The 27,762-nt window shown below is 46.3% G+C and overlaps 1 protein-coding gene across 2 annotated transcripts in view; it reads left to right on the top strand.

Annotated features, from left to right (window-relative positions):
- LOC115088128 (cytochrome P450 2K6-like) overlaps positions 1–27,203 on the top strand; it is an 80,301-nt gene extending 53,098 nt beyond the window's left edge. Inside the window, exons 6-9 of one of the 2 annotated variants that reach the window (XM_029596105.1) lie at positions 4,081–4,222; positions 12,587–12,771; positions 17,703–17,844; positions 25,976–27,203. In XM_029596105.1, the coding sequence (XP_029451965.1) occupies positions 4,081–4,222; positions 12,587–12,771; positions 17,703–17,844; positions 25,976–26,157 (651 nt within the window). In that variant the 3' untranslated portion in view covers positions 26,158–27,203. The remainder of the gene's footprint in view (positions 1–4,080; positions 4,223–12,586; positions 12,772–17,702; positions 17,845–25,975) is intronic. The other variant, XM_029596106.1, reaches the window with a different exon arrangement.
- Positions 27,204–27,762: the final 559 nt, after the last annotated feature.

Here is a 27,762-nt window from a genome sequence, read left to right as displayed (position 1 = left end):
GCATGTGTCTGTAACACCATCCCACCTAACCCCCAACGCACCTCCCGAAAATTCACCCCTAATCAACATGCTCCTTTACAATGGTCCATATATAGAGAGTATCAGACTGAGTCTTAAGAGTCTCTCTCTTGCTTTCTCAGTTGTAGCAAAGTGGAGTGCGTAACAACATAAGTGCGCCGGCTGAGGAAAATTAGGAGTTAGGTGCGTCAGTGCTGGCCCTGCCTCTGGAATGCCCATGGCCTGCCCCTTTTCTGCCTACCTTTTGATGTACTCGCACCCTTCCCAGCTATTTAAAATTTGCTTACCTCCCATCTGGCCCACTAGTGCACGTATGTGGCCATGTATGCATGCACTTGGGTGAAGTTAGGACAAATCGAATGAATTATATGGGAGATTTCATTTAAAAAAAATCCCTGCTTGTTCTTTATCCTGCATACTTTGCATTTCATAAGATTTCTATCCCTGCTCCCCTTTTACCTGTATTCAGGAGAAGCATTCTGGGGGTGACGGGATCTGGGTAAGGTTTTTATTTACATGTATAATTTCTTTGTTTGATTTTAAAATGTTAATTGGTCTGTTTTAAAAGCCTTGTGCATGCCAAAACTGGGAGATACATGCATGTCTCAGACGAAAACTGCACATTTTAAAAAGCCCATGACAACACATGTATCTCCTGTTACGAATACAAAACATTTTTTGGGGAAAAAGGGGCGGGTTGTTGGCATGGTCTGGGTGGGGCATGGGCAGGGCAAGGGTGGGCCTGGGCTGAGACATGCTTTCTGCATGTACCTATTTACGCATACAAGCACACGCCGAGGTCCCCTACCACGTAACTTTACTTCTGCTATAGATGGCATGTAAGTAATAAAATATAGCCTACTTACCGAGGTTAAGGGGGGTCTAATCTAACAGGATAAAAGGTAGGCAAAGTAAAAGAGGGGGTTGAGAAGGCTGATTGGTTAACCAGGCGAACTGGGATCAAACTGGGAAAATAGGCTCTAGCGTTGGTGCACGTGTCTAGTAAACCCCCCCCCCCCCCCTTACACAAGCAAGGCAGCATTTGTGCGCACATGCGGGCATCAATATGAAATCAATCGAACATGTACGTGTGACTAAGTTTTAAAAGAAACATGCATACATGCACATATACATGCGCATGTTTTAAAATTTCCGTGTTCATGTGCATGCACCAGCAAATGTGTGCATAGGTGCGCCCACACGTGGCTCTTAAAATCTACCTCATAGTGCGTACATTTTCGAGGAAAACTAATCAACACTAAAATACAGGAGCAATTGTATAGGGTAGATTTGCCAGGGTAATTTTCAAAGCAAAATTATGCATGTAAATTTACTTTGAGGATTGATGTAATTTAAGAGTGTACCATCCTGCAAATTTTTGCGAGCTGCTACAAAATTACGCCTAAAATGTAAACATCCAGGAAAAAAAGTTAGCTTGCAGAATTTTGAATTCATGCATCCAATGCATAAGGATTTCATTTCCTGTAACTTCTACAAAGGAAGAAATTTGATGTAAAATTATGCAATCTAACAGGAAGATGTAAAGCTCTAAAGCAGGTTACATCACATATCATCACATGATATATATAATATTTTGCATTTCCCCACCCAGGTTCTCTCACCTATTACAATCACCTTCTTTACATGTGATTTACATACATGAATAATGCAAATGCTAGCAAAGAAAGTAACTACTAGTAGCCAATCCTATGCTAATATTTTATCGTGGCCAACTGATCAGGTGGTCAGACATGATAAAATAACAACACCTATTGGAAAAGCAGTAAATGTGAGACAGGAGGCCCGGAACCCTAATGCTGGTCCCAAGGATCTCACTTCACATTTGAAGTGGCAGCAAACAAAAAAAATTTGCAGCAAATAGGGAAGGAGAACGAGGGGTCAGGGCTCACCTTGAGTGAAGGCCCCGATTCCACCAACGTGTAAAAATAAAAAAATGAGCCCACGCAGTGGCAGCCGTGGTCCCCCCAGTCCATAAAATTAAAAGGTTTTCCTGCTTCTGGCCCTCCCAGAGCTAAAAACATGTAATTAGAGTCCGGGCTCCCTTCCCATAGCTACCCCTCATACCCAAGAGCTAAAGAAAATTAAAGTAGGGTCCCGGCTAGGGATGTGCAGACCAAAAGTTTAAGTTCATAAGTCCATAAGTCGAAAGGGGGGGTCATTTGCGGTCAATATGGACATATGGAGAATTCCATAAGTTGAGTCTATGTCCATATGTGCAAATAAAAATTTAAACCCCTCACTCGCCTTAATTCCCCCCCCCCCCCCAAGACTTACCACAACTCCCTGGTGGTCCAGCGGGGTCAGGACGCCATTCCTGAACTCCTTTGCAAGGAGCACGTGACGTCCGCGTCACGTCGGAGTGACGCGGCGTCACGTGATTCCCCTCGGGTTCGCTCCCGGACCCCTCGTTGGGCTCAAAAGGCACTTTTGGCCAGCTTGGGGGGGCCTCCTGACCCCCCCAAGCTGGCCAAAAACTGAAAAAGAAATTTCTCCCAAAATCTTGAATATAGGAAATGTTTTTTTTTATTGAAGTTGCAGTACATCCTATTTTCATAATACACAAAACTACTGGCAGGAATGGTAACTTTCAAAGCAGCGTACAGGCACACATGTGCGTGCGTTTGCCATCCCATGCAGGGACGCAGCCATTTTATAACATATGCACATATATGCATGTGTGTTATAAAACAGCCTGACCGTGCACACATGTGCACTCATTTTTAAGTGAGTGCGTGCCTGCGCACACAAATGATGCTTCGACCATGTGACTGGGTAGATTGTAAAAGGTATGCATGCCGACGCCATTGCCAGTTTCCCAGTTCATTCCCAGCTGATCCAGTTTAGGGATAGGACTTCCAAACTCTCCTAGTTTAATAGCCTCCCTTCCCCCTGTTAGCTCCAACCTTTAAAACCCCACTGATCTGTCTAGATGTTTTTGTTTGATTACTTACACGTTATCCACAGCAGAAGTAAAGTTACGTGGGAAGGGACCACAGTGCATGCCAGTGCATGTAAGTACTTTTCATGCAAATTTCCTGTTATAATCTAGGAATGCTCATGCCCCGACTACATCAATTTCCCGCTCCTTTTGGAAACTTTTTATTTGTAAACTCAGAGGCATGTACACACGTATCCTGGAGGCTTTTAAAATCTGGAGGCTTTTAAAATCCGCTTGGCTCTTGCGGCTTGACTTATTTGCGCATTCCCTAATTTCAGCGAGCATCAGGCTTTTAAAATTCACCTTTAAGATGGTAACATTAAAACAAGTGTGCGGGTGCCCACAAATGCACATATGAGCATGCAATTGAATATACAATTAAATATTGTACACAATTTCATACATAAGATTTAAAATATGCCTACCGCATGTATGTATGCTTTTAATAGTAAGAGTTTACTCAAGCCAATGTAATTCACGTATCTTCCTTAGGACTTTGTCTGCTTTAATGCACACAGGGAAATGGATTTTAAAACATGCTCGCATGAAGGGTATTCCCAGTTTTACCAATTATTCTACCAGTTTGCCTAACCCATCTCAGTCATCCTGACCTCCATGCTTCTTCAGGCTGCAGTCTTCCCAGTTCTCCCAGTAGAATTAGGCCTAAATAAAGATTTCTGCAGACTTAACTCCTCATTAGACAACATATATGTGGATAACAGGCCATGTTGCGCTGTTGAAGCTGGTTTTAAAATATGGAGTTACCTGCATAACTGTTAGTCCCACGGTGGAACGCCCATGCCCCACCCACATTTTTTTACTCATGCACATGCATATACATGCATATTTTCCGGCTTTTAAAATACATGTTGCTTGCATGTGGCCCATGTACTTGCATACATAGGCCATTTTGCATGTTCAACACTTTTAAAATCCGCCCCTAAGATAGTTTACAAAAATGTTTTTGTGGAATCAGATCTGATCGCTAAAGTTTTCTGGATTATAAGATTAGAATCTAGCAAAAATTAATACAGGCTTCATTTTATTTTTTTCTTTCAATAAAATATATTTAAGATACTGAAGAAAAATTGTACAATTTGCAGGAAAAAGAGGATCCCAATTCATATTTCCATGATGGAAATCTGATCAGTTTATTGACTACTTTGTTCATGGCTGGGACAGACACCACTGCTGGCACTCTCCGATGGGGACTTTTGCTTATGGCTGTATATCCAGAGATTCAGAGTAAGACATTTATTTTAAGCTACCTGTTATAACTGTTGTTCAGACTGGACAGACATGTTGATTTGTCATACTACAATTATAGACCATGGTCAAGAATGTTTGCTTCCCTAAAATTTCTTGAAATGTATCCAGGTAGGCAAAATATTCCCTTGTATTTTCCCTGAGTTTTAAAGACATTTTTTTAATTTAATTCAATTATTTTCTTTAAGAACAGTAAAGAGAAACAGCATTTTTATTAGGGATGTGCAGAAGGAAATGATATGTTGCTATTTGGTATTCGTTGTGCCGGGACCCAAATCCATTGCATCCGTTTTCATCCATTAGTTACCCGATTCATCCATTAGTTACATTCGGTATTCATTTTCCATTAAAGTTGGAAAAACAAAAAAAACAAAACCCCATCCCAACCCTTTAAATTAAATTAACTACAACCCCCCACCCTCCTGACCCCCCCAAGAATTGCCAAAAGTCCCTGGTGGTCAAGCGGGGGTCAGGGAGCAATCTCCTGCACTTGGGCCATCGGCTGCCAGTAATCAAAATGGCGCCGACGGCCCTTTTCCCTTACTATGTCATAGAGGTCGACCAATGGCACCAGTATCCCCTGTGACATAGCAAGGACAAAGGGCCGTTGGCTGCCAGTAATCAAAATGGTGCCGATGGCCCTTTGCCCTTACTATGTCACAGGGGCCACCAGTGCCATTGGTCGGCCCCTGTCACATGGTAGGAGCAATGGACGGCCGGTGCCATCTTGTGCTCCTACCATGTGACAGGGGCCGACCAATGGCACCGGTAGCCCCTGTGACATAGTACATTCCCACACATCCTTAGTAAATGTGGATAGATGATAACCAGTATAGTTAACTTTTAATTGAAGAGGATTTTAACATAAGTAACAAGAATCTCCACAGTTAATCCTGACTGCAAGTTTATAAAAAAAGCTGAAATACATTGTTTAGTTGAAGAACTGAATTAGCCATCACAATGAACCACTAAGGATGAGTACAATCATCTCAATCGTCCCTAAAAGTTATACTTATTCTTAAAATACTAAAAACTAAAAAGTATCAGCAGTTTAATATTCCATAGAGCAATAATGGGTGAATGCAGCACACTGAGACCTAGCTTTATCATTTTGCTATATTTATAACAAAAACAGTACCGGACAGGCTTTTTGGGTGAGAGAGAGAGCTATTCAAACTAGGTCGAGAGTACATTGTACAAATCTCATCTTTGTGTACCTGCTAGGGATGTGAATCGTTTTTCAACGATTAAAATTATCGTCCGATAATGTTTATATCGTCTTAAATCGTTATAGAACACAATACAATAGAAATTCTAACGATTTATCGTTAAAAATCGTTAAATCGTGTTAGTGCGCACTAACTCGAGTTAGTGCGCACTAACTCCCCGTTAGTGCGCACTAACTCGATTTAGTGCGCACTAACTGAAAATGATACAAATAAACACTTTCCAGGTCACTGAAGGTCAGTTAGGAATGAATATGTGTTCCTATTGGCTGGCTGCCCTCTTATCTATTGATGTTACCACTGAGGTGATGGTTGGGGGGATGGGAAATGGAACTGGAAACTAACGAACACCAACAGAAAATGAAACAAAGTGTTCACACTTCCCAGGTCAGTAAAGGTCACTTAGGAATGAATATGTATGTATGTATTCCTATTGGCTGGCTGTGCTCTTATCTATTGATGTTACCAATATGGTTGGGGGGATGTGAAATGGAAACAGTTGGAAGCTTGACAAAAAAAGTAATGTAATGATCAGCACTCACCTGACTAGAACTTGTTTGTTTATTATTTTTGTTAGCAGGCACCTGAAATGCTAGTGCATGTTGAATTTGCCAATCACTGTGCATTTTAGAAAGGTGGTCCTGGCTGGAACTGTACACAATTCAAATATATGTAATTGATTGTTGGTAAGTGTATTTTTTAAGTAGCCACACTGGCACCAGTATGTTTACTTTTCCTCCTACTTAACTCACTAGCTCAGCTTTGTAAGAAGGGCTTCTCTGCTTGTGTGTTGTTTTTGTTTGGTGTGAGGAGAGCAGAAACATCAGATCTTTATTCAATCTACTACAGTCATCTCTTACAGTGCCCTATCCCTATTAATACCAGGAGTGTTGTGATCTTCCTGCACACAGTGCCCTAACCCTGATACCAGTCTGAGACAGCTCCCTCCCTGCATTACTAGTGAGAGGCTGGCTTCACAGACAGGGGGGAGCTGCCTGACCCTCACTCCTGACTTCCCCCATGTCCCAGCTAGTGAATGGTGTGTGGGTGAGGGGGGGGGGGAGGATGGTGAAGTCTGAGACAGCTCCCTCCCTGCATTACTAGTGAGAGGCTGGCTTCACAGACAGGGGGGAGCTGCCTGACCCTCACTCCTGACTTCCCCCATGTCCCAGCTAGTGAATGGTGTGTGGGTGAGGGGGGGGGAGGATGGTGAAGTCTGAGACAGCTCCCTCCCTGCATTACTAGTGAGAGGCTGGCTTCACAGACAGGGGGGAGCTGCCTGACCCTCACTCCTGACTTCCCCCATGTCCCAGCTAGTGAATGGTGTGTGGGTGAGGGGGGGGGGGAGGATGGTGAAGTCTGAGACAGCTCCCTCCCTGCATTACTAGTGAGAGGCTGGCTTCACAGACAGGGGGGAGCTGCCTGACCCTCACTCCTGACTTCCCCCATGTCCCAGCTAGTGAATGGTGTGTGGGTGAGGTGGGGGGGGGAGGATGGTGAAGTCTGAGACAGCTCCCTCCCTGCATTACTAGTGAGAGGCTGGCTTCACAGACAGGGGGGAGCTGCCTGACCCTCACTCCTGACTTCCCCCATGTCCCAGCTAGTGAATGGTGTGTGGGTGAGGGGGGGGGGAGGATGGTGAAGTCTGAGACAGCTCCCTCCCTGCATTACTAGTGAGAGGCTGGCTTCGCAGACAGGGGGGAGCTGCCTGACCCTCACTCCTGACTTCCCCCATGTCCCAGCTAGTGAATGGTGTGTGGGTGAGGGAGGGGGGGAGGATGGTGAAGTCTGAGACAGCTCCCTCCCTGCATTACTAGTGAGAGGCTGGCTTCACAGACAGGGGGGAGCTGCCTGACCCTCACTCCTGACTTCCCCCATGTCCCAGCTAGTGAATGGTGTGTGGGTGAGGGGGGGGGGGAGGATGGTGAAGTCTGAGACAGCTCCCTCCCTGCATTACTAGTGAGAGGCTGGCTTCGCAGACAGGGGGGAGCTGCCTGACCCTCACTCCTGACTTCCCCCATGTCCCAGCTAGTGAATGGTGTGTGGGTGAGGGGGGGGGAGGATGGTGAAGTCTGAGACAGCTCCCTCCCTGCATTACTAGTGAGAGGCTGGCTTCACAGACAGGGGGGAGCTGCCTGACCCTCACTCCTGACTTCCCCCATGTCCCAGCTAGTGAATGGTGTGTGGGTGAGGGGGGGGGGGAGGATGGTGAAGTCTGAGACAGCTCCCTCCCTGCATTACTAGTGAGAGGCTGGCTTCACAGACAGGGGGGAGCTACCTGACCCTCACTCCTGACTTCCCCCATGTCCCAGCTAGTGAATGGTGTGTGGGTGAGGGGGGGGGGGGGAGGATGGTGAAGTCTGAGACAGCTCCCTCCCTGCATTACTAGTGAGAGGCTGGCTTCACAGACAGGGGGGAGCTGCCTGTCCCTCACTCCTGACTTCCCCCATGTCCCAGCTAGTGAATGGTGTGTGGGTGAGGGGGGGGGGGGTGGATGGTGAAGTCTGAGACAGCTCCCTCCCTGCATTACTAGTGAGAGGCTGGCTTCACAGACAGGGGGGAGCTGCCTGACCCTCACTCCTGACTTCCCCCATGTCCCAGCTAGTGAATGGTGTGTGGGTAAGGGGGGGGGGGGGAGGATGGTGAAGTCTGAGACAGCTCCCTCCCTGCATTACTAGTGAGAGGCTGGCTTGACAGACAGGGGGGAGCTGCCTGACCCTCACTCCTCCGGGGTATTGTGATCTTCCTGCACACAGTGCCCTATCCCTGATACCAGGGGTGTTGTGATCTTCCTGCATGCAGTGCCCTATCGCTATTAATACCAGGAGTGTTGTGATCTTCCTGCATGCAGTGCCCTATCCCTATTAATACCAGGAGTGTTGTGATCTTCCTGCATGCAGTGCCCTATCCCTGATACCGGGATGTGTGCAAGAAGATCACAACACCCCCGGTATCAGGAATAGGGCACTGTGTGCAGGAAGATCACAACACCCCCAGTATCAGGAATAGGGCACTGTGTGCAGGAAGATCACAACACCCCTGGTATTAGGGATAGGGCACTGTGTGCAGGAAGATCACAACACTCCTGGTATTAATAGGGATAGGGCACTGTGTGCAGGAAGATCACAATACCCCTGGTATCAGGGTTAGGGCACAAGTTCTAGTCACATTGACTGATCACATTACTTGTTTTGTCAAGCTACCAACTGTTTCCATTTCCCATCCCCCATATACTGTCAGTAGGAAACTTGGTAACATGAATAAATAAGAGGGCAGCCAATAGGAATACATATTCATTCCTAAACTGACCTTAACTGACCTGAAAAGTGTCAAATTGTATCATTTTCAGTTAGTGCGCACTAACTCCCAGTTAGTGCGCACTAACTCCCGTTAGTGCGCACTAACTCGAGTTAGTGCGCACTAATCGGAAAAAACGATTTTTAACGATTTTTTAACTAAAAAATCGTGCCTAAGACGATTTTCTTGCTCTGCCACACGATTTCTATCGTTAAGACGATATGGAAAACGATTCACATCCCTAGTACCTGCCATCACATCAAATCTTCAGTGATATGTACTATGCTGTTCATAACTCTGACTGTATGTAACACTGCCCCCCAAAACCTACACCACCACCAAAACCTCACACTGAGTTACTAGTTGCCCCTCTTACAGTGGTATAATAGTGTACTTATATAAGAGCCTCTCTCTCTCCACAGAGCATAATGCCAGGGAAAAAAGGGCATAGTTATTTCCAGATTTAAATTGAGTGATAGCATACATTAAACACTCCTCCCACCTGACCAAGGGTCTCATTTTCCAAGGAGTTACTGCCTGTGATAATTCCGCAAACTTTTACTTTAGGGGGTGGAGTTAATGTAAAGTAGGGAAGATTTATCATGTGCTGTGAAGTTAGTGTGGCTAATAACTACTACACCTCTTTCATTTGTGTTACAGGCCGGTATAGGTTTATGATGTCTCTGACAGGCCTGTTTCAGTATATGAGAGAGAGAGAGAGAGAGAGAGAGAGAGAGAGAGAGAGAGAGAGAGAGAGTTACTTATGTGGCTTCTCCCTAGACAGGTATTTGTATCCCTGTGGGAGGCCCACCTAGTAACTCGAGGTGAGGGTTAAGTATTAGTGGAGGGGGTTAGGGGCCACTTTCACATTCAACATGAGATGTACGAACAGAACAGTGGTCTCTTGTGAAGATTTGATGACATACGGAGTGAGGAAACTCACTCCAAGATGAGATTTGGGCAATGTTCTCTCCACCTAGCTTGATGTTACCCAGGTAGAGAGTCCATCAAGCTAGGTTGAGAGAACATTGCACAAATCTCATCTTGGAGTGATGGAACCCGCTGGACTTTTGGCAAGTCTTGTGGGGGTCAGGAGGCCCCCCCAAGCTGTCCAAAAGTCCCTGGGGGTCCAGCGGGGGTCCGGGAGCGATCTCCTGCACGCGTGACGTCGGGAGCCAGGAACCAAAATGGTGCTGGCGCTACCTTTGCCCTGTCACATGATAACACTCACTGACCCATGTTGAACCGCTGTTCACATGGAAACCTTCCCTACTTCATCACACTTTGAAAGTTCAGGCCCCACTCTGGGGTGAACCCATTCCAGGGAGCCCTTTCCTGCACAAAGGAAAGGGAACTCTCCCTGGGTGTAGCCTATCTCTTGGTACCCGCTGACACATGTTGAACCGCTGCTCACATGGAAACCTCCTTCACTTCGCCACACTTTGAAGGTTCGTGCCCCACTCTCGGGGCGAACCCATTTCAGGGAGCCCTTTCCTGTGCAAAGGAAAGGGAACTCTCCCCGGGTGTAGCCTGTCTCTTAGTACCCATTGAACATGTTGAACCGCTGTTCACATGGAAACCTCCTCTGCCTCAGCCTTCAAAATTCTCATTTGTATATCTGCAGCCTGAGATGCGAGTTGTTGCTACTTGTGGGGAGGAGCCCAACAGATCCGCACCATCGGGAGGCGAGGTATAGGCACAGCAGGGAGCTCTGGGCACAGTGATGGAGAGGACCCCAGGGACCAGGAGGTTACCCCAGTAGGATGGCTGGCTAGAGGCAGTACCTGGGCTGAGACCCTGAAGGGAGGAGGTGCCAGACAGATCACTGAGCGGAAGGTGCAAGACTAGCCGTGCAGGAGATTCCCCAGGAAGGCAGCCCTGAGGGACGGAGCATGTGCAGCATAGAGAGCGATGATGCAAACAATCAGGCCAACCCACGGGGCAGGAAAGCCCAAGCCAGATCTCTGTTGCAGATGTAGGCAGTGTCCTGGAAAGCAGGGAAATGCTGGCAGTTTAGAGTAGGCGCAACCCCGAGGAGCAGGGCTGAGAGCACAACCCCGAGGAGAAGGGGAAGCTCTGAGAGTCTCTTGATACTTGTAGGCATGGCCCTGAGGAGCGGGGAGGTGCAGCAGACAGTCTTATGTAGAACATAGGCACAACCCCGAGGAACGGGATGCCCTGTTGTGGAACTCACAGGTTGCCGCTGTGTTCCAGGGAGAATTCCATGCAGTAGAAAGCCTTGCAGGATAGAACCCAGGAGGAGCAGAGCCAGCCTGAGGAGTGGGGTAGGCCAGGGAAGTGAGTCCCCATAGGAGCACACACTGACCCCCGAGGAGCAGGTGCCAGACAGGATCCAGGAGCAAAGGCTAGGCATCGTAGTCTCAGGAACATGAAGCAGCAGTTGCAGAATTGTACAGAACTTGTTGCCAAGTCAGCTAGCTGGGGGTGAAGGCAGAACTTAAGTACAGCAGTCCCGTGATGTCATCAAACAGGGATGCCCCCGAGGTTCCCACCGAAGAAGCTTCAAAGACTGGGTCAGTGTCACGTGCGCCCGCCTAGGAAGGCCCAAAGTCGCAGAGGGTGGTAACGGCTTCCATGCTGCCAAGAGAAGTCCCAGGGAACGCGGCAGTGTAGACTGGCCCACGCCACGAGCAGACCGGAGGAGGGCAGGAGAGTGATGCAAGAAGTAAGTACATGTGGTCATAGCCATCTGCGACCGACAGGCTTAACAGGCTTGAGGAGATGAAGGCAAAAAAGTTATTTTAATAATGGAAGGAAATTCTTTATGCATAATACCCAAGACTTGAGAAAAATATTTTTTAATGTAACCATAGGGAATTCACCCAATATCTTAAGAAAATTCAAAATCCTGAGATTCAATCGACAAAAACAATTTCTTCAACAATTCAAGCCTACAAGACTGCATGCTACTGTCTCAAATAGACATAGATTGAACCTCCTAGATTTTAGCAATATCCTGTTGAACTGCTGTGAGCTTTCAAGAGTGTTCATTTAGAATAGTATCATGCTGATCCACCAAAAGATTTAATTTGGAAACCACAGAGTCAACTTGAAGAACAGACAAAGACAAAATCTTTGAAAAGTTTTCCATTAGTTCCCAAAGAGATTCAAGTGTAATAATCACCAGTTTTTGAGGCATCTGAAAAAATTCCTGTAATGATGGAACCGCTGATGAAGAGGCAGCATAGAGATTTAGAATCTCCAACCCTCCTACTGGTACAAAGCCTTCAAAAGGAGAAGGAGAAGAAACTGAACCAGCCGTAGCCAAACCTTCAGACGCCATTGAAGCTGGAATGGAAGATGCCGTAGCCTCATCAGCTCCCACCTGAATGAATGCCAGAACTAGTTAATCTGTTGGTGTCTCTGTTGCTGCCACAGAGGAAACACATCATTCGGGCAGTGGAGGATTCAGTTCTCAGAGGCTGAGGGAACCTCATCTCCTGGAAGCACCGATGCTCCCTCATCGGCAACTTCAATGGGGAACTCGCCTCCAAGCAAAACAGGGTCCCCAGAAGACACAAAAGATGTAATCATCTGCTGACCAGGTAGAATTGTTATGTAAAACAATTAAAATACATTGAAATAATGTATTCAAATTTGCTACGAACTGTAGCACAATCTCAAAAGATATGCTGCAAAATTTTCTAGCCCTTGCTACAGAATCTACTGGTAAGCTACTGCTAATTGCAGGTCTTCATCATGTAATGGATAAAATAATAAAGGGCTTGACAAAGACAGGAGGAAAAGGAATGCCATAAATCCAATAACACTGGGATTTTTTTTCCCCATACATTGCTAGGTAAAGTCCAAGAAGAGATAGAAAGAGTGATAGAAACGGCACAACCTCGCACTGAACATCGGAAACAAATGCCTTACACTGATGCTGTTATCCATGAAATTCAGAGGTTTGCTAATATTGTGCCACTGAACCTGCCCCATGAGACAACTGTGGATGTCACTTTCAAAGGCTATTTTATTCCAAAAGTAAGATATTTAATAACAATGCTTACAATATATTTGTGTTAAAAAGGACTAGGCTTTAGTACATCCATTAAAAAATAGCAAGTTTGTACCAGAAATGTATTAGTGCCAATAAGAAAGTCCCGTACTCTAGAAGGAGTGACCAAAGATTGACCAAATTCCACAGCCATATCACACATTTAAGGGCCAATACACTAAGGGATAGATTTTTAAAAAGAATGCACACACATCCATGTGCATGTGCTACCCAGTGCCCACACATGGATGTGTGATTTTATAACATGCACGCGCACAAGGGGGGTATAACAGTCATTGCGCGCAAGGGGGATATAATTTAGCAAATTTGCACAGCGAAGCATCGTTGGGCTTCCCCAGTTCCCTACACCCTACTCTAACCTCCCTTCCCCTTCCCAACCCGCCCCCTATTCCTATCCTAGCCCCACCCCCACCCCCATTTTTTAAACTTACGTTTTGCTCCTGCAAAGGAGCAGGAACAAGTTGCATGCACACATGGCCGCTGTACCAGGCGCCTCTATCCCAACCCTGCCCCCCGGACTGCCCCACTGCCGAGGCCCAGCTCTTGTGAATGTAACAGGGGTTACGCATGCAGCAAGGCCCCTTTTAAAATGAGTGCGGTGCGCGTAAGGCCCAGCCGCACACGTAACCCCTGTGTTTTATGCGCAAGGGCCAATAAAAATCCAGCCTTAAGAGACTTAGGGGCGGATTTTCAGAGCCCTGCTCGCGTAAATCCGCCCAAAACCGGGCGGATTTACGCGAGCAGGGCCCTGCGCGCCGGGAAGCCTATTTTACATAGGCCTCCCGGCGCGCGCAGAGCCCCGGGACTCGCGTACGTCCCGGGGTTCTCGGAGGGGGGCGTGTCGGGGGGCGGGGCCGGAGCGCGCGGCATTGCGGGGGCGTGTCGGCAGCGTTTTGGGGGCGGGTACGGGGCGTGGCTACGGCCCGGGGGCGTGGCCGCGCCCTCCGTACCCGCCCCCAGGTCGCGGCCCGGCGCGCAGCAGGCCCGCTGGCGCGCGGGGATTTACGTCTCCCTCCGGGAGGCGTAAATCCCCCGACAAAGGTAAGGGGGGGGGTGTAGACAGGGCCGGGTGGGTGGGTTAGGTAGGGGAAGGGAGGGTAAGGTGAGGGGAGGGCAAAGGAAAGTTCCCTCCGAGGCCGCTCCGATTTCGGAGCGGCCTTGGAGGGAACGGGGGGAGGCAGCGCGGCTCGGCGCGCGCAGGCTATACAAAATCGATAGCCTTGCGCGCGCCGATCCAGGATTTTAGTGGATACGCGCGGCTCCGCGCGTATCTACTAAAATCCAGCGTACTTTTGCTTGAGTCTGATGCGCAAGCAAAAGTAGGCTGATCGCGCTTCTTTTAAAATCTACCCCTTATTTACTAAGCTGTGCTAAAATGTTAAAGTGTGGTAAACAGCATTCACTGTACATTAACATTTATAAATGCAGCAAAAATGACAATACGATGGTGAAGCTGCAAATTCTGTGTAATATTTCCTAGTCCACAAATCCAGAGAATTGAGGTTACGCAAATGAGCTGTTTTCTATGCAAATGTGTACAAAGTAGCTTATTGATGTGCAAATGAGTAGTGTATCTAGCAAAAAAATCTTCATTTGCTGCATTACTCTCGGAAAGTTAGTTACACCTAAAGGGGTATAGCTAACTTTCCTCTGGGAATACCAGAACACTAATGCATGTTTCAATGCCCCCAGAGTCAGAATTTAAAGTTACTAAATAGGCTCATAAAAGTACCCCCATTAAAGTGTTTAAAAAATACCTATTTATATTGAGATCCCCATTTTCTAATCCCTCATCCATCTTGACCCATTGAAAAATGAAAAATTAGTCTGAAGCCTCTTCAGGTTCTAACAACCCAGTTAAGAAGCATTGCCACCTTGACAAAAATACCTTCTCCCCCTCTGGGACCCTCCTAATAGAGATGTGAATCATGTGATCAATCGTCTTAACAATCAATTTCGGCTGGGAGGGGGAGGGAATCGGATCGTCGCAGTTTGGGTTTTTTAAATATCGTGTAAATCGTGTAAATCGTGTAAATCGAAAACCGGCACACTAAAACATCCCTAAAACCCACCCCGACCCTTTAAAATAAATCCCCCACCCTCCCAACCCCCCCCAAAATGCCTTAAATTACCTGGGGTCCAGTGGGGGGGGAGGGGAAGGGGGAGGGCGGGAAAACCGGCACACTAAAACAACCCTAAAACCCACCCCGACCCTTTAAAATAAATCCCCCACCCTCCCAAACCCCCCAAAAATGCCTTAAATTACCTGGGGTCCAGAGGAAGGGTCCCGGTGTGATCTTTTACTCTGGGACCTCCGCTGCGTTGTAGAAATGGCGCCGGCGCTACCTTTGCCTTGTCATATGACAGGTCAAAGGTAGCGCCGGCACCATTTTGTTTTTTGTCCCCCGATGTCAGGAGCATAGGAGATCGCTCCCGGACCCCCGCTGGACCCCAGGGACTTTTGGCCAGCTTGGGGGGGCCTCCTGACCCCCACAAGACTTGCCAAAAGTCCAGCGGGGGTCCGGGAATGACTTCCTGCACACAAATCGTTTTTCCATACGCAAATGGCGCCGGCCGTACGGCAACATGATTCGACTGCAGGAGGTCGTTCTGGACCCCCGCTGGACTTTTGGCAAGTCTTGTGGGGGTCAGGAGGCCCCGCAAGCTGGCCAAAAGTCCCTGGGGGTCCAGCGGGGGTCCGGGAGCGATCTCCTACCGCGAATCGTTTTTCCGTACAGAAAAAAGATTTGCGTGCAGGAAGTCATTCCCGGACCCCCGCTGGACTTTTGGCAAGTCTTGTGGGGGTCAGGAGGCCCCCCCAAGCTGGCCAAAAGTCCCTGGGGGTCCAGCGGGAGTCCGGGAGCGATCTCCTACGCTCCTGACGTCGGGGGACAAAAAACAAAATGGCGCCGGCGCTACCTTTGACCTGTCATATGACAAGGCAAAGGTAGCGCCGGCGCCATTTCTACAATGCAGCGGAGGTCCGAGAGTAAAAGATCACACCGGGACCCTTCCTCTGGACCCCAGGTAATTTAAGGCATTTTGGGGGGGTTCGGGAGGGTGGGGGATTTATTTTAAAGGGTCGGGGTGGGTTTTAGGGTTGTTTTAGTGTGCCGGTTTTCCCGCCCTCCCCCTTCCCCTCCCCCTTCCCCCGATTTACGATTTTTTGACGATAAATCGGGGGAATTGTTATTGTATCGCGGCTCTAACGATTTTTGACGATTTTAAAATATATTGGACGATATTTTAAATCGTCAAAAAACGATTCACATCCCTACCTCCTAATGCTCCCTTCAAATCCTATAGCTACTTGTTGATGTATAATGTAGAGTTTGACTCATGTACCCCTTCCCATTCCCCTGGGAATGAAGATAGATTGCATGTTCTCACCTGTTCTCTCTGCAGCTGTGACATTGACAGTGTCATTGGTCACAGAATAGACCTCTGAGACTTTCTGGCCCTAGGAAAGCCTTCATCCTTTCTTCCATCATTCTGAGCATTATTCTGTGGCAGCCTCCCTCCTCCTGTCTGTTACTGAGGAGCCAAAATCCTTGCCATTTTATATTGCAGCAGTCTTTTGCAGTATTGGTAGTTTTTCTGGAAACAATTGTCAGACCTACATTACATCTCCAAGCTGCTGACATCCATTGCAAAGACCCCTCAAACTTTGTCCTTCCTGGCTGTGGAACTTTTAGTGTACTATTGCCATAAGAAGACTTTTTAGTGCTCCTCAACACTCTCCAACAGATGGTTATTTTCTTTTGTGCTGATCTGAATGCTGTATTTTCAAGGTCTGGTTTGGGGTGTTGCTGCACAGATTCCTGCCTGTAATACCTTTTTCAATAGTTAACATTGCTAATCTAACTCCTTCCCCTCTCCCCTCCCTCCTCTCCATTCTCTATCTCTCCACCTTCCTCTACATCTGCATCTCCTCCGTTTTTCTTTGCTCCTCCTCTTCTCTTTCATCTATTTTCCTCCATTTTATCTTTCTCCCTTTCACCACTCAAAGTTCTTTCACACAGTCTACTGCATAGTTGCTCTTCCATTCCCAAACACACAATCTCAGTAATCAAGCAAACATACTCCTTTTCACCCTAAGGCAATGGCTATCAACCTAGTTCTTGGGGCAGACCTAACCTGTCAGGATTTCAGGATAAGCACAATTAATATGCATGAGATAGATTTGCATGCACTGCCTCTACTGTATGCAAATCTATCTCATGCATACTCATTGTGGATATCCTGAAAACCTAGCTAGGTGTTCCGCCAAGGACTTCTTTTTTCCTTAAAGGGAAAAAAAATCCAACCAAAGACAAAGCAACAGATATTTTCACATATGCATCCAGCAAAGACAAGTCAAAAAGGAATTGAAACTATAAGAAAACATCATCACAAAAAGTTCATACTCAAACATCACTGATCTCTTTTCCTAATATCTCTTATAACTAAAACCAGTCCTCAATATCTGGGTCCAGTAGCTCTCCTCCATTTCTTCACTGAACTGAGTGCCTTTTATATGTTTCTTGAAAAGTAGGGTAACTCATGATAATTTTCCAGTCTTCCAAGATCAACACTATCTAATATGGCTATTTACTTCATAATAAAAAGTTATCACCAGGTGGTAACCTCAGAAAAGTAGCACACAATATTATTTCATTTCATTAATTTCATGCTTAGTTCAATAACAGGTACATTTTATTCTTTTGATAATTTGTGTAAATTGTACATGGCAACCTACCTATTTCACCATGTAATTATGCATCTATTCCAAACTGTCTCTGGTTATTATGCTATGATATAATTAGAGATGATGTATATTTTGTTTCTGGATTATAATAATTCTATAATTCTTGGATCCCCATGATTCAAGATTAATTTACATTTGGCATTACTACAGGGAACTTACATTATTCCACTATTGGAATCTGTACTGCACGACGAGACTCAATTTGAGAAACCAAATGAATTTAATCCACAGCGTTTTCTTGACACAGAAGGCAAGTTTGTAAAGAGAGAGGCATTCATGCCCTTTTCAGCAGGTACGGAGAATGTTTTTCTTTCTGATTTTGAGATGGTTTATCTAACACAGTGGTTCTCAAACTGGTCCTCTGATGTATTCCAGCCCCCTCTCACCATACTCAACTAACCTAGTTTTCAAGATACACAAGGAAGCCAATAATCAGTAGGCCATATAGTGGACAGGTTATCCAGCTAAATTTAGCCATATAACTTGTCCTGTATATTCATAATTAAGCAGCATAAACATCCTACTGAATATACTTGCTTAAAGTTATCTGGATACATATAGCTGGATAACTTAAAAACCTAGACGGCTATGTTTGAATATAACAATTTAAGTTTTTAAGTAATCCAGTCTTGTGTAGTAAGATAATTTTCTACTTTTCTAGATATCTTGAAAAGATATCTGGATAAATAGTGCTTTTGTCTCTCCCCCCCCCCCCAAAAAAAAAAAAAAAAAAGAAGAATAAAAGGGACACATGGCCTGATTTCCTCTCTCTCCCCCACCTAACATTAAATATGCCCTATTGGGTCTTGCATCTCCCTAAATTCCAAAATGTGTGGGGATCACTGCAATTACCCCCCTCCCCCCAACAAACTCCTTCTTCAATGAAAAATATATTATCCAGCCACCCCTACCGCCCCCCACCTTCCTCCAACTTGCCGAGGCCTAAATTCCCTGCTGGGTGCGGGCTTTACTCTTACCGGTTCCTAGCTATGTCCAACGTGGCTTCCGTCAAATTGCGCTGGAAGCATAAACCGAGTGTAGTTTATGCTTCCAGTGCAGTTTGACAGAGGTTGTGCTAGATGTTGCCAGAAGTAGGTAAGTGAAGACCCTGCTCCCATCAGGGAATTTAGGCCTTGGCAAGTGGGGAGAAGGTCCGGGGAGGGATGAGGGGGGTTCAGTGGGGGGCGCTAGTTTAGATTGCGGAGGGGATGGCGGATGGGAGGGCCTGGCCTGGATGATGAATTTTGCATTCGGGAAGAGGTTTGTCAGCAGGAGGGGGGAAAATCCCAGCACATTTTGGAATTCAGGGGGATGCAAGGCCCAATAAGGCATATTTAATATTAGGTGGGGGGGAGAGAGAAAATCATACCATAGGCCCCTTCTTTTCTTTTGGGCAAAAGTGTTACTCTTTTGAAAATATCTGGATAAGGAACAAGTTATCTGGCCTCACAACTCCACATAACTTTAGACCTGCTTGGAAGCAGATCTAATGTTATCCAACTAACTTAGGCTTAGAGCCACTAAGCCGCGAAATTCTATCACAGGAAGGTGTCACCGTGACAGTAGGACTCCTCCCCTGAAAAGATATTGCAGCTGTGTAGCATATTCTGGTATTGCAGCTAAACACCATAGGCCAAAAGAATGTGCCCAACAGCCATTTAATGCTGTTAGGGTTTGTGGGTATGAAGGCCCTGAGCTGAGGTGAGAGATGGTACCACCCACGGGGAAGAGTCCCGTGAGCCTCACCATCGGGAGGTGAGGTCTCAGCTGCTGAATGTGAGGAACAGCAGGTACTGGAGAGAGAGAGAACGACACTGCACATGGAGCAGGGCGTGTAGCAGTAAAGTCACACAGACACAGGGGCCATGGGGTCTGTGAAATAGGGTATACCCAAGAGGATTCCTCAGTAGAGATGGTATGGCAGTGGTCCGTAGAACGGGGTACACCGAAGAGGGTTCCTCAGTAGAGATGACACGACAATGGTCCGCAGAGCGGGATATGCCGATGAGGGTTCCTCTGTAGAGATGAAGTGGTAATGGTCCGCAAGCAGAGTGGTGATGGTTCCAGAGGAACAGTGGTGATGGTTCCAGAGGAAGCCCCGGAGAATGGGGCAGTCAGCAGTCCTAGGCGGAAGGCCCTCCGAGGAGTGGATAGCCAGAGACGAGGAAAGGGCCCCCAAGGAGCGGGTACCCAGGATGTCTCATGCTGAGGAAGCAGGAGCTGGAACGGAAGTCTGATATGAGCGAAGCAGATTCAGCAATGAGGGAACTCGTTGCCAATTCATAGGCAGACAGGGCCAGCCGGCTTAAGAGTCCATGGAGAATGACATCATACAGGGGGGGACGCCCCCGAGATTCCTGCCATGACATGGATAAGATTGACCCGAGAGCATGCATGCCTAAGGAACTCCGAGGGCAAGATGGCAGTGGCAGTATCCACGCTGTCCATGAAGGACCGGGAACAGGGGCAGGCATGCCGGCGATAGCTAGCGGAGGCCACGAGTTTACCAAAATGAGTCAGTGCAGTGAAGCAAGAGGTGAGCAACAGCAGTTGCAGCCATCTGCGACCGACGGACGTAACAGTACCCCCCCTTCTTAGGGCCCCTTCCCGGGGGTTTGGGCTTTCTTGGATGAGAGGCATGGAACTGCTTGATCAGTTTTTTGTCAAGGATATTGACTGCAGGCTCCCAACTGTTTTCTTCTGGGCCAAATCCTTCCCATGAGATGAGATATTCCCATTGCTTCCCACGCTTCCTCACATCCAGGATGTCCTGTACTTGGTAAGTAATATCCTCCTCTGACGCCAGAGGTTGGGGTTCAGGAAGTTTCTTGGAGAACTCGGACAAGATGAGAGGCTTTAATAGTGAGATGTGGAAGACATTATGAATTTTGAGCGATGTAGGTAGGCGAAGGCTGTAAGTGACTGGGCCCAACCGACAAAGTAGCAGAAAAGGCCCAATGTATCTGGGAGCGAAGCGGGCTGAAGGCAGCTTCAAGCGAATAAAACAAGTGCTGAGCCACACCTTGTCTCCAGGGTTAAACTGTGGAACTGCCCGATGATGGGCATCGTAGAACTTCTTTGACTTCTGGGCGGCTTGCTGCAGAAGTTGTTTGGTGTGTTCCTAGAGTTGATGTAACTCTTGTGCTAAAGCTTGCGCTGCTGGAGAAGACATAGACAGAGGTAGTGGAAGAGAAGGCAGAGGTTGGCGTCCATATACTAGCTGAAAAGGTGATGACCCGGTAGATGCCGACCTGTGGGAATTTAAGGTGAACTCGACCCAGTGTAGTCATTCAGACCAGTCATTCTGACGAGAATTCACATACGCCTGAAGAAATTGTTTCAGGGTTCATCCTCTCTGACCATTGGCCTGTGGGTGATAGACCAATGTGAGGTTCAAGGCAATATCAAACTTTTTACACAGTGACCTCCAAAACCTGGCTATGAATTGAACATCTTGATCAGAGAGTATATGTCTCGGGAGTCCGTGGAGGCAGAAGATGTGATGAATGAATAATTTTGCTAATTCTGGGGCTGAAGTAAGACCAGGTAACACCACGAAGTGAGTCATCTTCAAAAATCAGTCCACAGTAACCCAAATGGTGTTGTTGCCACTGGAAGGAGGTAGGTCCACAATAAAATCTGTGGCTATGTGTGTCCACGGCTCACTAGGTGCAGGAAGAGGTTGTAGGAGACCCCAAGGACGGTCCGTCGGTGGTTTCTGATGGGCGCAAGTGGGACATGATTCCACATATGCTTGAGCGTCTTTCATCATGATTGGCCACCAATAGAATCTCTGAAGAATGGAAAGAGTTCTAGCTTGTCCAGGGTGGCCTGCCAGCAAGGAATCATGCACCCAGCAGAGGATTTTCCTTTGAAGTGGTTGGGGAACCACTGTCTTCCCAGATGGCACTGTAAGTATGGTGGAGAGAAGAACTTTAGTTGGATCGATGATGTGCCATGGGATATCCGGAACATCTTCTGTGGTGAAGGAATGAGAGAATGCATCGGCTCGAGCATTCTTATTGGCTGGCCAGTATCGTAGTAGAAAATTGAACAAGTAGAAAACAGCGACCAGTGGGCCTGTCTGTGGTTAAGGCATTGAGCATGGTGCAGGTACTCAAGGTTCTTGTGGTCAGTATATACCATAATCTGGTGCTGCGCTCCTTTGAGCCAGGGTTGCCACTCCTTGAAGGCCAGTTCAATTGCCAGAAACTCGTTGTCCCTGATTCCATAATTACGTTCAGCCTCTTATACAGCTTGATGGTACTGCCCAGGGGGTGGCAGCAGTGAGGTACCCCAATAGAGTAGTCCACGGGTCCTCAGTAGAGGAGACCCATCCAACACTTCAATGATGGTAGGCTGCGCTGGGTAGAAGAGAGAGTCTCGGTTATAGACTCGCAGCGCTGAAGCTGGAGGTGAGACAAGCTGACAAGGTTAGTTTACTCACTGAATAGATAGCTGTATTTGTTGAAGATCTGTGGCAGGCAGTAGTTGGTTTGCAGGCACCAAGGCAGGGAGAGCAGGCCCTCGAGGAGCGAGTACCCGGTATCCCAGATAGGCACCTGAAAGAAAGCATAGGGCCCCCAAGGAGCGGGTACCTAGGTTAGAGGTGAATGGCCCCGGAGGGCAGAGAGAACGTCCAGCGGCAGCAAGGAAGTGGCAGAGCAGCTTAGACCGGAGGCAAATCCAATCCTTGCTAACTCAGTTTGTTGCAAATGAAGGGCAGGCTAAATACCTGGATGTCGTGATGTCACTCAGAGGGGACGCCCCCGAGGTTCCCGCCATGACATGGATAAAGATGTGGGTGGCGTGCGCGCGCGTACCCTAGGAGGCCCTCAGGAAATCCATGGTGAACACCGTCGCCGATGCCGTTCCAGGGACGCTGGAGAGAGCGGCATGAATACGCGGCAGCAGCCATCTTCCCAAGGCTTGAGGAGAGAGAAGGAAGAAAGGTGAGGCACAGAGGTCGAAGCCGTCTGAGTCCGACGGACGCAACAGAAGGTTCCTCATGACATGGTTGACCACAATACATACAAAGGCCAGATCTTTGACGACGATGCTTCTCCTTTGAGGATAGATGACTACGGCCCATTTGCATTGGTTCCTCTTCCTCGGTGCTTTGTGTAGTAGGGGTCTGAGTGGATGACATCAGCGAATGCGTGGAGCACCTGAAGTCAACCTCTTGGATCCTCTGGCCTCATGCGAATGCACACGAAGACGGCGGTCAATGCAACTGGTGAGGTCTATAAGAGAATCCAATGCCTCAGGGAGTTCTCGTGCTGCTAATTCATTCTTGATATGCGGGCTCAGACCTTCGAGAAATATAGCACGCAGGCAGCCCAGGTTCCAGTGCAATTCAGACAAGATAGTCCTAAACTCGATGACATAATCGGTCAGTGATCTGGAATCTTGTTGCAGATGCAGGACCGTAGACCCAGAGATGGCCTTTTGGCCTGGGTCGTCGAATACGGAGCGAAATAGGGTGAGGAAGCCCGACAAGTCCTGAAGGATCGGATCCATTCTCTCCCAAAGCGGTAATGCCCAGGCCAATGACACTGAACAAACTGCCAATTACAAGGGCTTCTTAATGCAATAAAAAATCTTTATTAGTCTAAGTTTGTTACACGCTATATTAATATCTGGTTACTGTTATAAAACTGTATAGGCTACAAATGGCCTATACAGGAAGCAAAGAATCTAACATATAAATGGCAAGCAAATTAATATAAAACACCTTACTGCTATACTCACATTAAGTACACAGCTCAGTCAAAGTACAGCTTTGCTTAACTACTTCTCCTTTCCAACTGTTTTTATAGGTTTCCTATTATGCATTGCAAGCTAGAAATGTTATTGCTCTTAATCAGCTCGTTATTGCTCCATACCTACATTCCAGGTCACATTTTCCTTATCTTGCCAACTGTCAACATGGCCTAGTTTCTGTTCCCCTTATCAGTTCCTAGTACGCACGTCCTTGACTTCACAGATTTATTTATGGTCGTACTCAGAAGCGTAGTCTCACTTTATTTCCTGTTATTCACTTTCTCAATTCAGGCTTGAATTGCTGAAACAGTAAGATCTTTTTGCAACTTGTGCATTTTGCCCAGTGGGTTCAGACCAAGGTTTCTGACCCAAGGTTTCTACCATCAGCATATTCACAATATCTAGAAGGGATAAGATATATGTTGTCTTGGAAACTACATCAGAGAAATAGGCATGTTGTAAGGAAAAGTTCATGTTGCACTGGTTCAAGAAGCCCCTACACAACAAGCGGTCACCTGCGAAATGAGGAGGTGCCAGCAAAGGCACTGTAGGCCGGAATGGTGACGCATATGAAGCAGGGCTTGGCTTGTCAGGCGTCGAAGCACAGTCCAGCTGATTGTTCAATTGATTTATGGCTCTAGCCAGAGTCTACAGAATCTTTTGCTGTTCTGTAATTCGCTAGACCAGGCCAGGGATGGCCTGAAGCGCCGAGACCTATGCCACGTCTGTGGACTTGACAATCTGTTAGAGTTTGTGGGTATGTGGGCCCTGGGCCGAGGTGAGAGATGGTACCACCCACGGGGATGAGCCCCATGAGCCTCACCATCAGGAGGCTAGGTCTCAGCTGCTGAGTGTGAGGAACAGCAGGTACTGGAGAGAGCGAGAGAGACACTGCCCATGGCGTGGGGCATGTAGCAGTAAAGTCACACAGACACAGGGATGCCATGGGGTCTGTGAAGTGGGGTATACCCAAGAGGATTCCTTAGTAGAGATGATATGGCTGTGGTCCGCAGAGCAGGGTACACCAATGAGGGTTCCTCTGTAGAGATGACACAGCAATGGTCCACAGAGCGGGGTACACCAATGAGGGTTCCACCGTAGAGATGATGGTTCTCCCACCCACCCATCCCACAAGTAAAAGATCAGCTACTGGCCCCCCTTCCTATTCCCCACTCTCCCACAAGTAAAAGATTGGCTCCCATCACACACTTTACATCCCCCAGCCCTATATAAGTAAAAGATCAGCTCCTGGCCCCCTTTACCATCCCCATGCCCCACAAGTCACATTGCTGGGGTAAGATCAGGTTGTCACCATTATGAAAGATGTGCTGATTGGGCTGGGTGCAAGGGTGCACCCGATATGGGCAAGGTTTGGAGTGTGTGAGAGGGGGGTTGGGGGCCTGTACCCTTATATTTTATTTCTCTGGCTTCCAGGGGGGAGATGGTGGGTTTGGGCAGGTGGGCCTAGAGCCTATCTTTTACTTATGTGGGGGCCGGGAGCCAATCTTTGACATGTGGGGGTTGTAGGGCAGGAAGGGGGGCTGTTGCCAGGCACCTACTGTTTTAAGATTTTTTTTCACTTTGAGGGTGTTGGGGCCTCCTCAACTGGCAGTCCCAGGTTTACAATTGGGTCAGCACTGACCCCCATTCAACCTCCCCTGTTTCCCACTACTCTTTGTATTTAATGTGAAGCAGGAGCCACAGGACCTGCATTAGGGTCCCAGGCCTCCTGCTTCACATTTACCACTTTTCAAAAAGATGCAAATATTTTATTGCAGCTGACTACTTTTTCAGTAGCCAATCCTATGTAAACTATTTACATAGGATTGGCTATACATAACCTTCTTAAGAAATTACAAAAACAGAAGCGACCTCCTCTCAATATAATCACTCAAAACAAAAAGCAAAATGAGAGGGAATAGAATGCAATCTTATTACCACATTATTTTTTCAGACAATATCATCGGCATATGCTCAAGGTTTGTAATCTACTGTCTCTCGCCCGCAATGGGCCGCAGGCAGTCTTCAGCCTTCTGAGCAATTCTCATATAATCATTTATTGTCTCTTGCTCAATTTTCAAAGTTTATTTCTTCCCCTGAAGAAGACTGTTTCAGTCGAAACATGGCCCATGTCAGGTGAAAGTTTGACATTTTTCAAGTTAGAAATTTGAGCGATGATCGTCTAAATTGGCTAAGTATTCAATTTTAATATAGATATTGGGTTTAAATAATACATACCTTTAATTAGATGCTTTAAATAAATGGTGTTAGTGCAGTAAGAAGAAAAAAACTTTGGATCTATGGGAAAAATGCTTAACAAATCGGGCTTTAAGATTGAATCTGAGGCAATGGAAGTTGAAGTGACTTGCCAAGATCACAACGGCGTGTCAGTTAGATCTGACCCCGGCTTCCCTGGTTCTCAGCCTGTTGTTCTGACCACTCCCATGAATAAAATGTCTGGAATACTACTGAATTTATATCTAATTCAAAAGTTTTTCAAGTACAGCCATCTTCAAATCAGGATTTTCACTAAACTCTGATAAGCTGTGAACACACTAGGTAAAACATTAGTTGTTATTTACTCATCGTATCTTAAATTCAGATTTCATAATGCCTCTGGTTTGCTTTCAAAATTTTTAACTACTCTATTTCTTTTAAAGGTCGGAGAATATGCCTTGGTGAAACTCTGGCTAAAATGCAGCTATTCATCTTCTTTACAAGTCTGATTCAGAAGTTCATGTTCCATCCTCCTCCTGGTGTGACCCGTGTGCATGTCATCCCAGACACAGGATTTACAACTCCTCCCCAGTACCAAAGGATTTGCGCTGTGCGACGTTTTTAAGTTCCACTTTTGTGACCAAGATAAATTTTTCAATGATTAAATATATACAAGCCCTGTACAAATACTGCAAAAAAAAAAACCAATTAGAAAATCTTTGATCTGCAAATATACTTGTGTAAATATGTTGAATATGCCAAAGGCCAATACATGAATGGAAACAATAGAAACTAATACAATTGTATCTTTTGTATATGTCAAAAACCTAAAACTTGCCCTCCAAAACATCCACAACTGCCATTCTTAGTGTGGGATGATGGGGAGATTATTTCTTTGATTTCCTTATTTGAATTAATATTGTATTGGATACAGTGGATTTAACTAGTAAACCAGCTACTAGTGACAGGCTGAAGCTTTGCTGACTTCGCATTTTGCTCAGAGATGCTGGATTGGAAGATTGACAACAACGTATGGAATCAGTTAAAATAGAGTACATTTGGAGTCTGTCTAGCAACCGGAGCTGAAGTCCTGGATATAGTCATTGCTGTAGTCATTGATTGGTTGGGTCAGAAATAACTCCAAAACAACTGTTTCTATAATAGAAAGGAACAACTGTTTCTATAGGGAAGAGCCATGCTAATAAGTGATTCTTAGTTGGCTGGGGCTATTCTGGCACAAAACCATATATGACAAGAGAACTTGGTTATTCTGGTACAAAACCATATTTGAGGAAAAGAGCTCCAATTTGTGACCAATCAGAAAATAACATTTGTCTTGGATTTCACTTGGGACATTATAAAACAGAGTAAAACTTTATCATCGCTTTGGAGGCAGAGAGAGAGAAACACATGCCCAGAAGATATCCTGTATCACAGTGCTACATTCCCTCCCCACTGTGAGTATCAATAGCCTGGCCAGCTACAACTTACATCGTAAGTATTTGATACAATATTAATCAAGTATAGATATCAATGGGAAAGTCTCTACGTTTATTTCATTATCTCTGAAAAGATCCCTAGAGATAACTGGATAAGGAATTATATACTTTACTGTATATTCTAAGTGTATACTAAAGAAACATTAAAAAGGATATAGCAAATCAACTTTTACCAATTTGCTTATTAAAAATTATTATTAAATTGGTGTCTGTGAATTATTCCTTATCAAACTAAAACAGTTACATTAGTATTTTACTTGCAGCAATTGGTAGGTCAGCAAAATCTGAGGCCTGCTTAGTATGCTTGCATAACTCCAAAAAAACAAACATAAGTTGAGCCAAATAAACCAGTACAGGAAAATATCACATCAGGGGCAAAGCTATCCAAAATTAAAATGTTTTTTGCTCTTTTCTAGATGCACATCAGTGCAAAGCTCTGGATGTCAATTGCCTGTCTTTTAATCTGAACACATATTACAGTGGCACAATCACTGTAATAATTTAAATGAAAACTGTCATGTGATAGGAAGAGGGGGTATGTTTTATGGTAATAGCCTATTTATGGCAACATGCACTATCTTAGTGCTTTGCATAGGTATTACTGCAGAGTGCAATAACTTTTTCACACTTTGCAGTAATATCACAATGAGAGAGAGAGAGAGAGACTGATTAGCAAGAAGGCCTTGCTAGTAGTTAAGTGTTTATACCTCTATAAGAGGCCCACCTAGTAA

The sequence above is a fragment of the Rhinatrema bivittatum genome, chromosome 3 (assembly GCF_901001135.1).
Source record: "Rhinatrema bivittatum chromosome 3, aRhiBiv1.1, whole genome shotgun sequence".
Lineage (NCBI taxonomy): Eukaryota > Metazoa > Chordata > Amphibia > Gymnophiona > Rhinatrematidae > Rhinatrema > Rhinatrema bivittatum.
The sequence above is the reverse complement of the archived record's forward strand: the minus strand, read 5'-3'. Positions and strand labels throughout refer to the sequence as shown.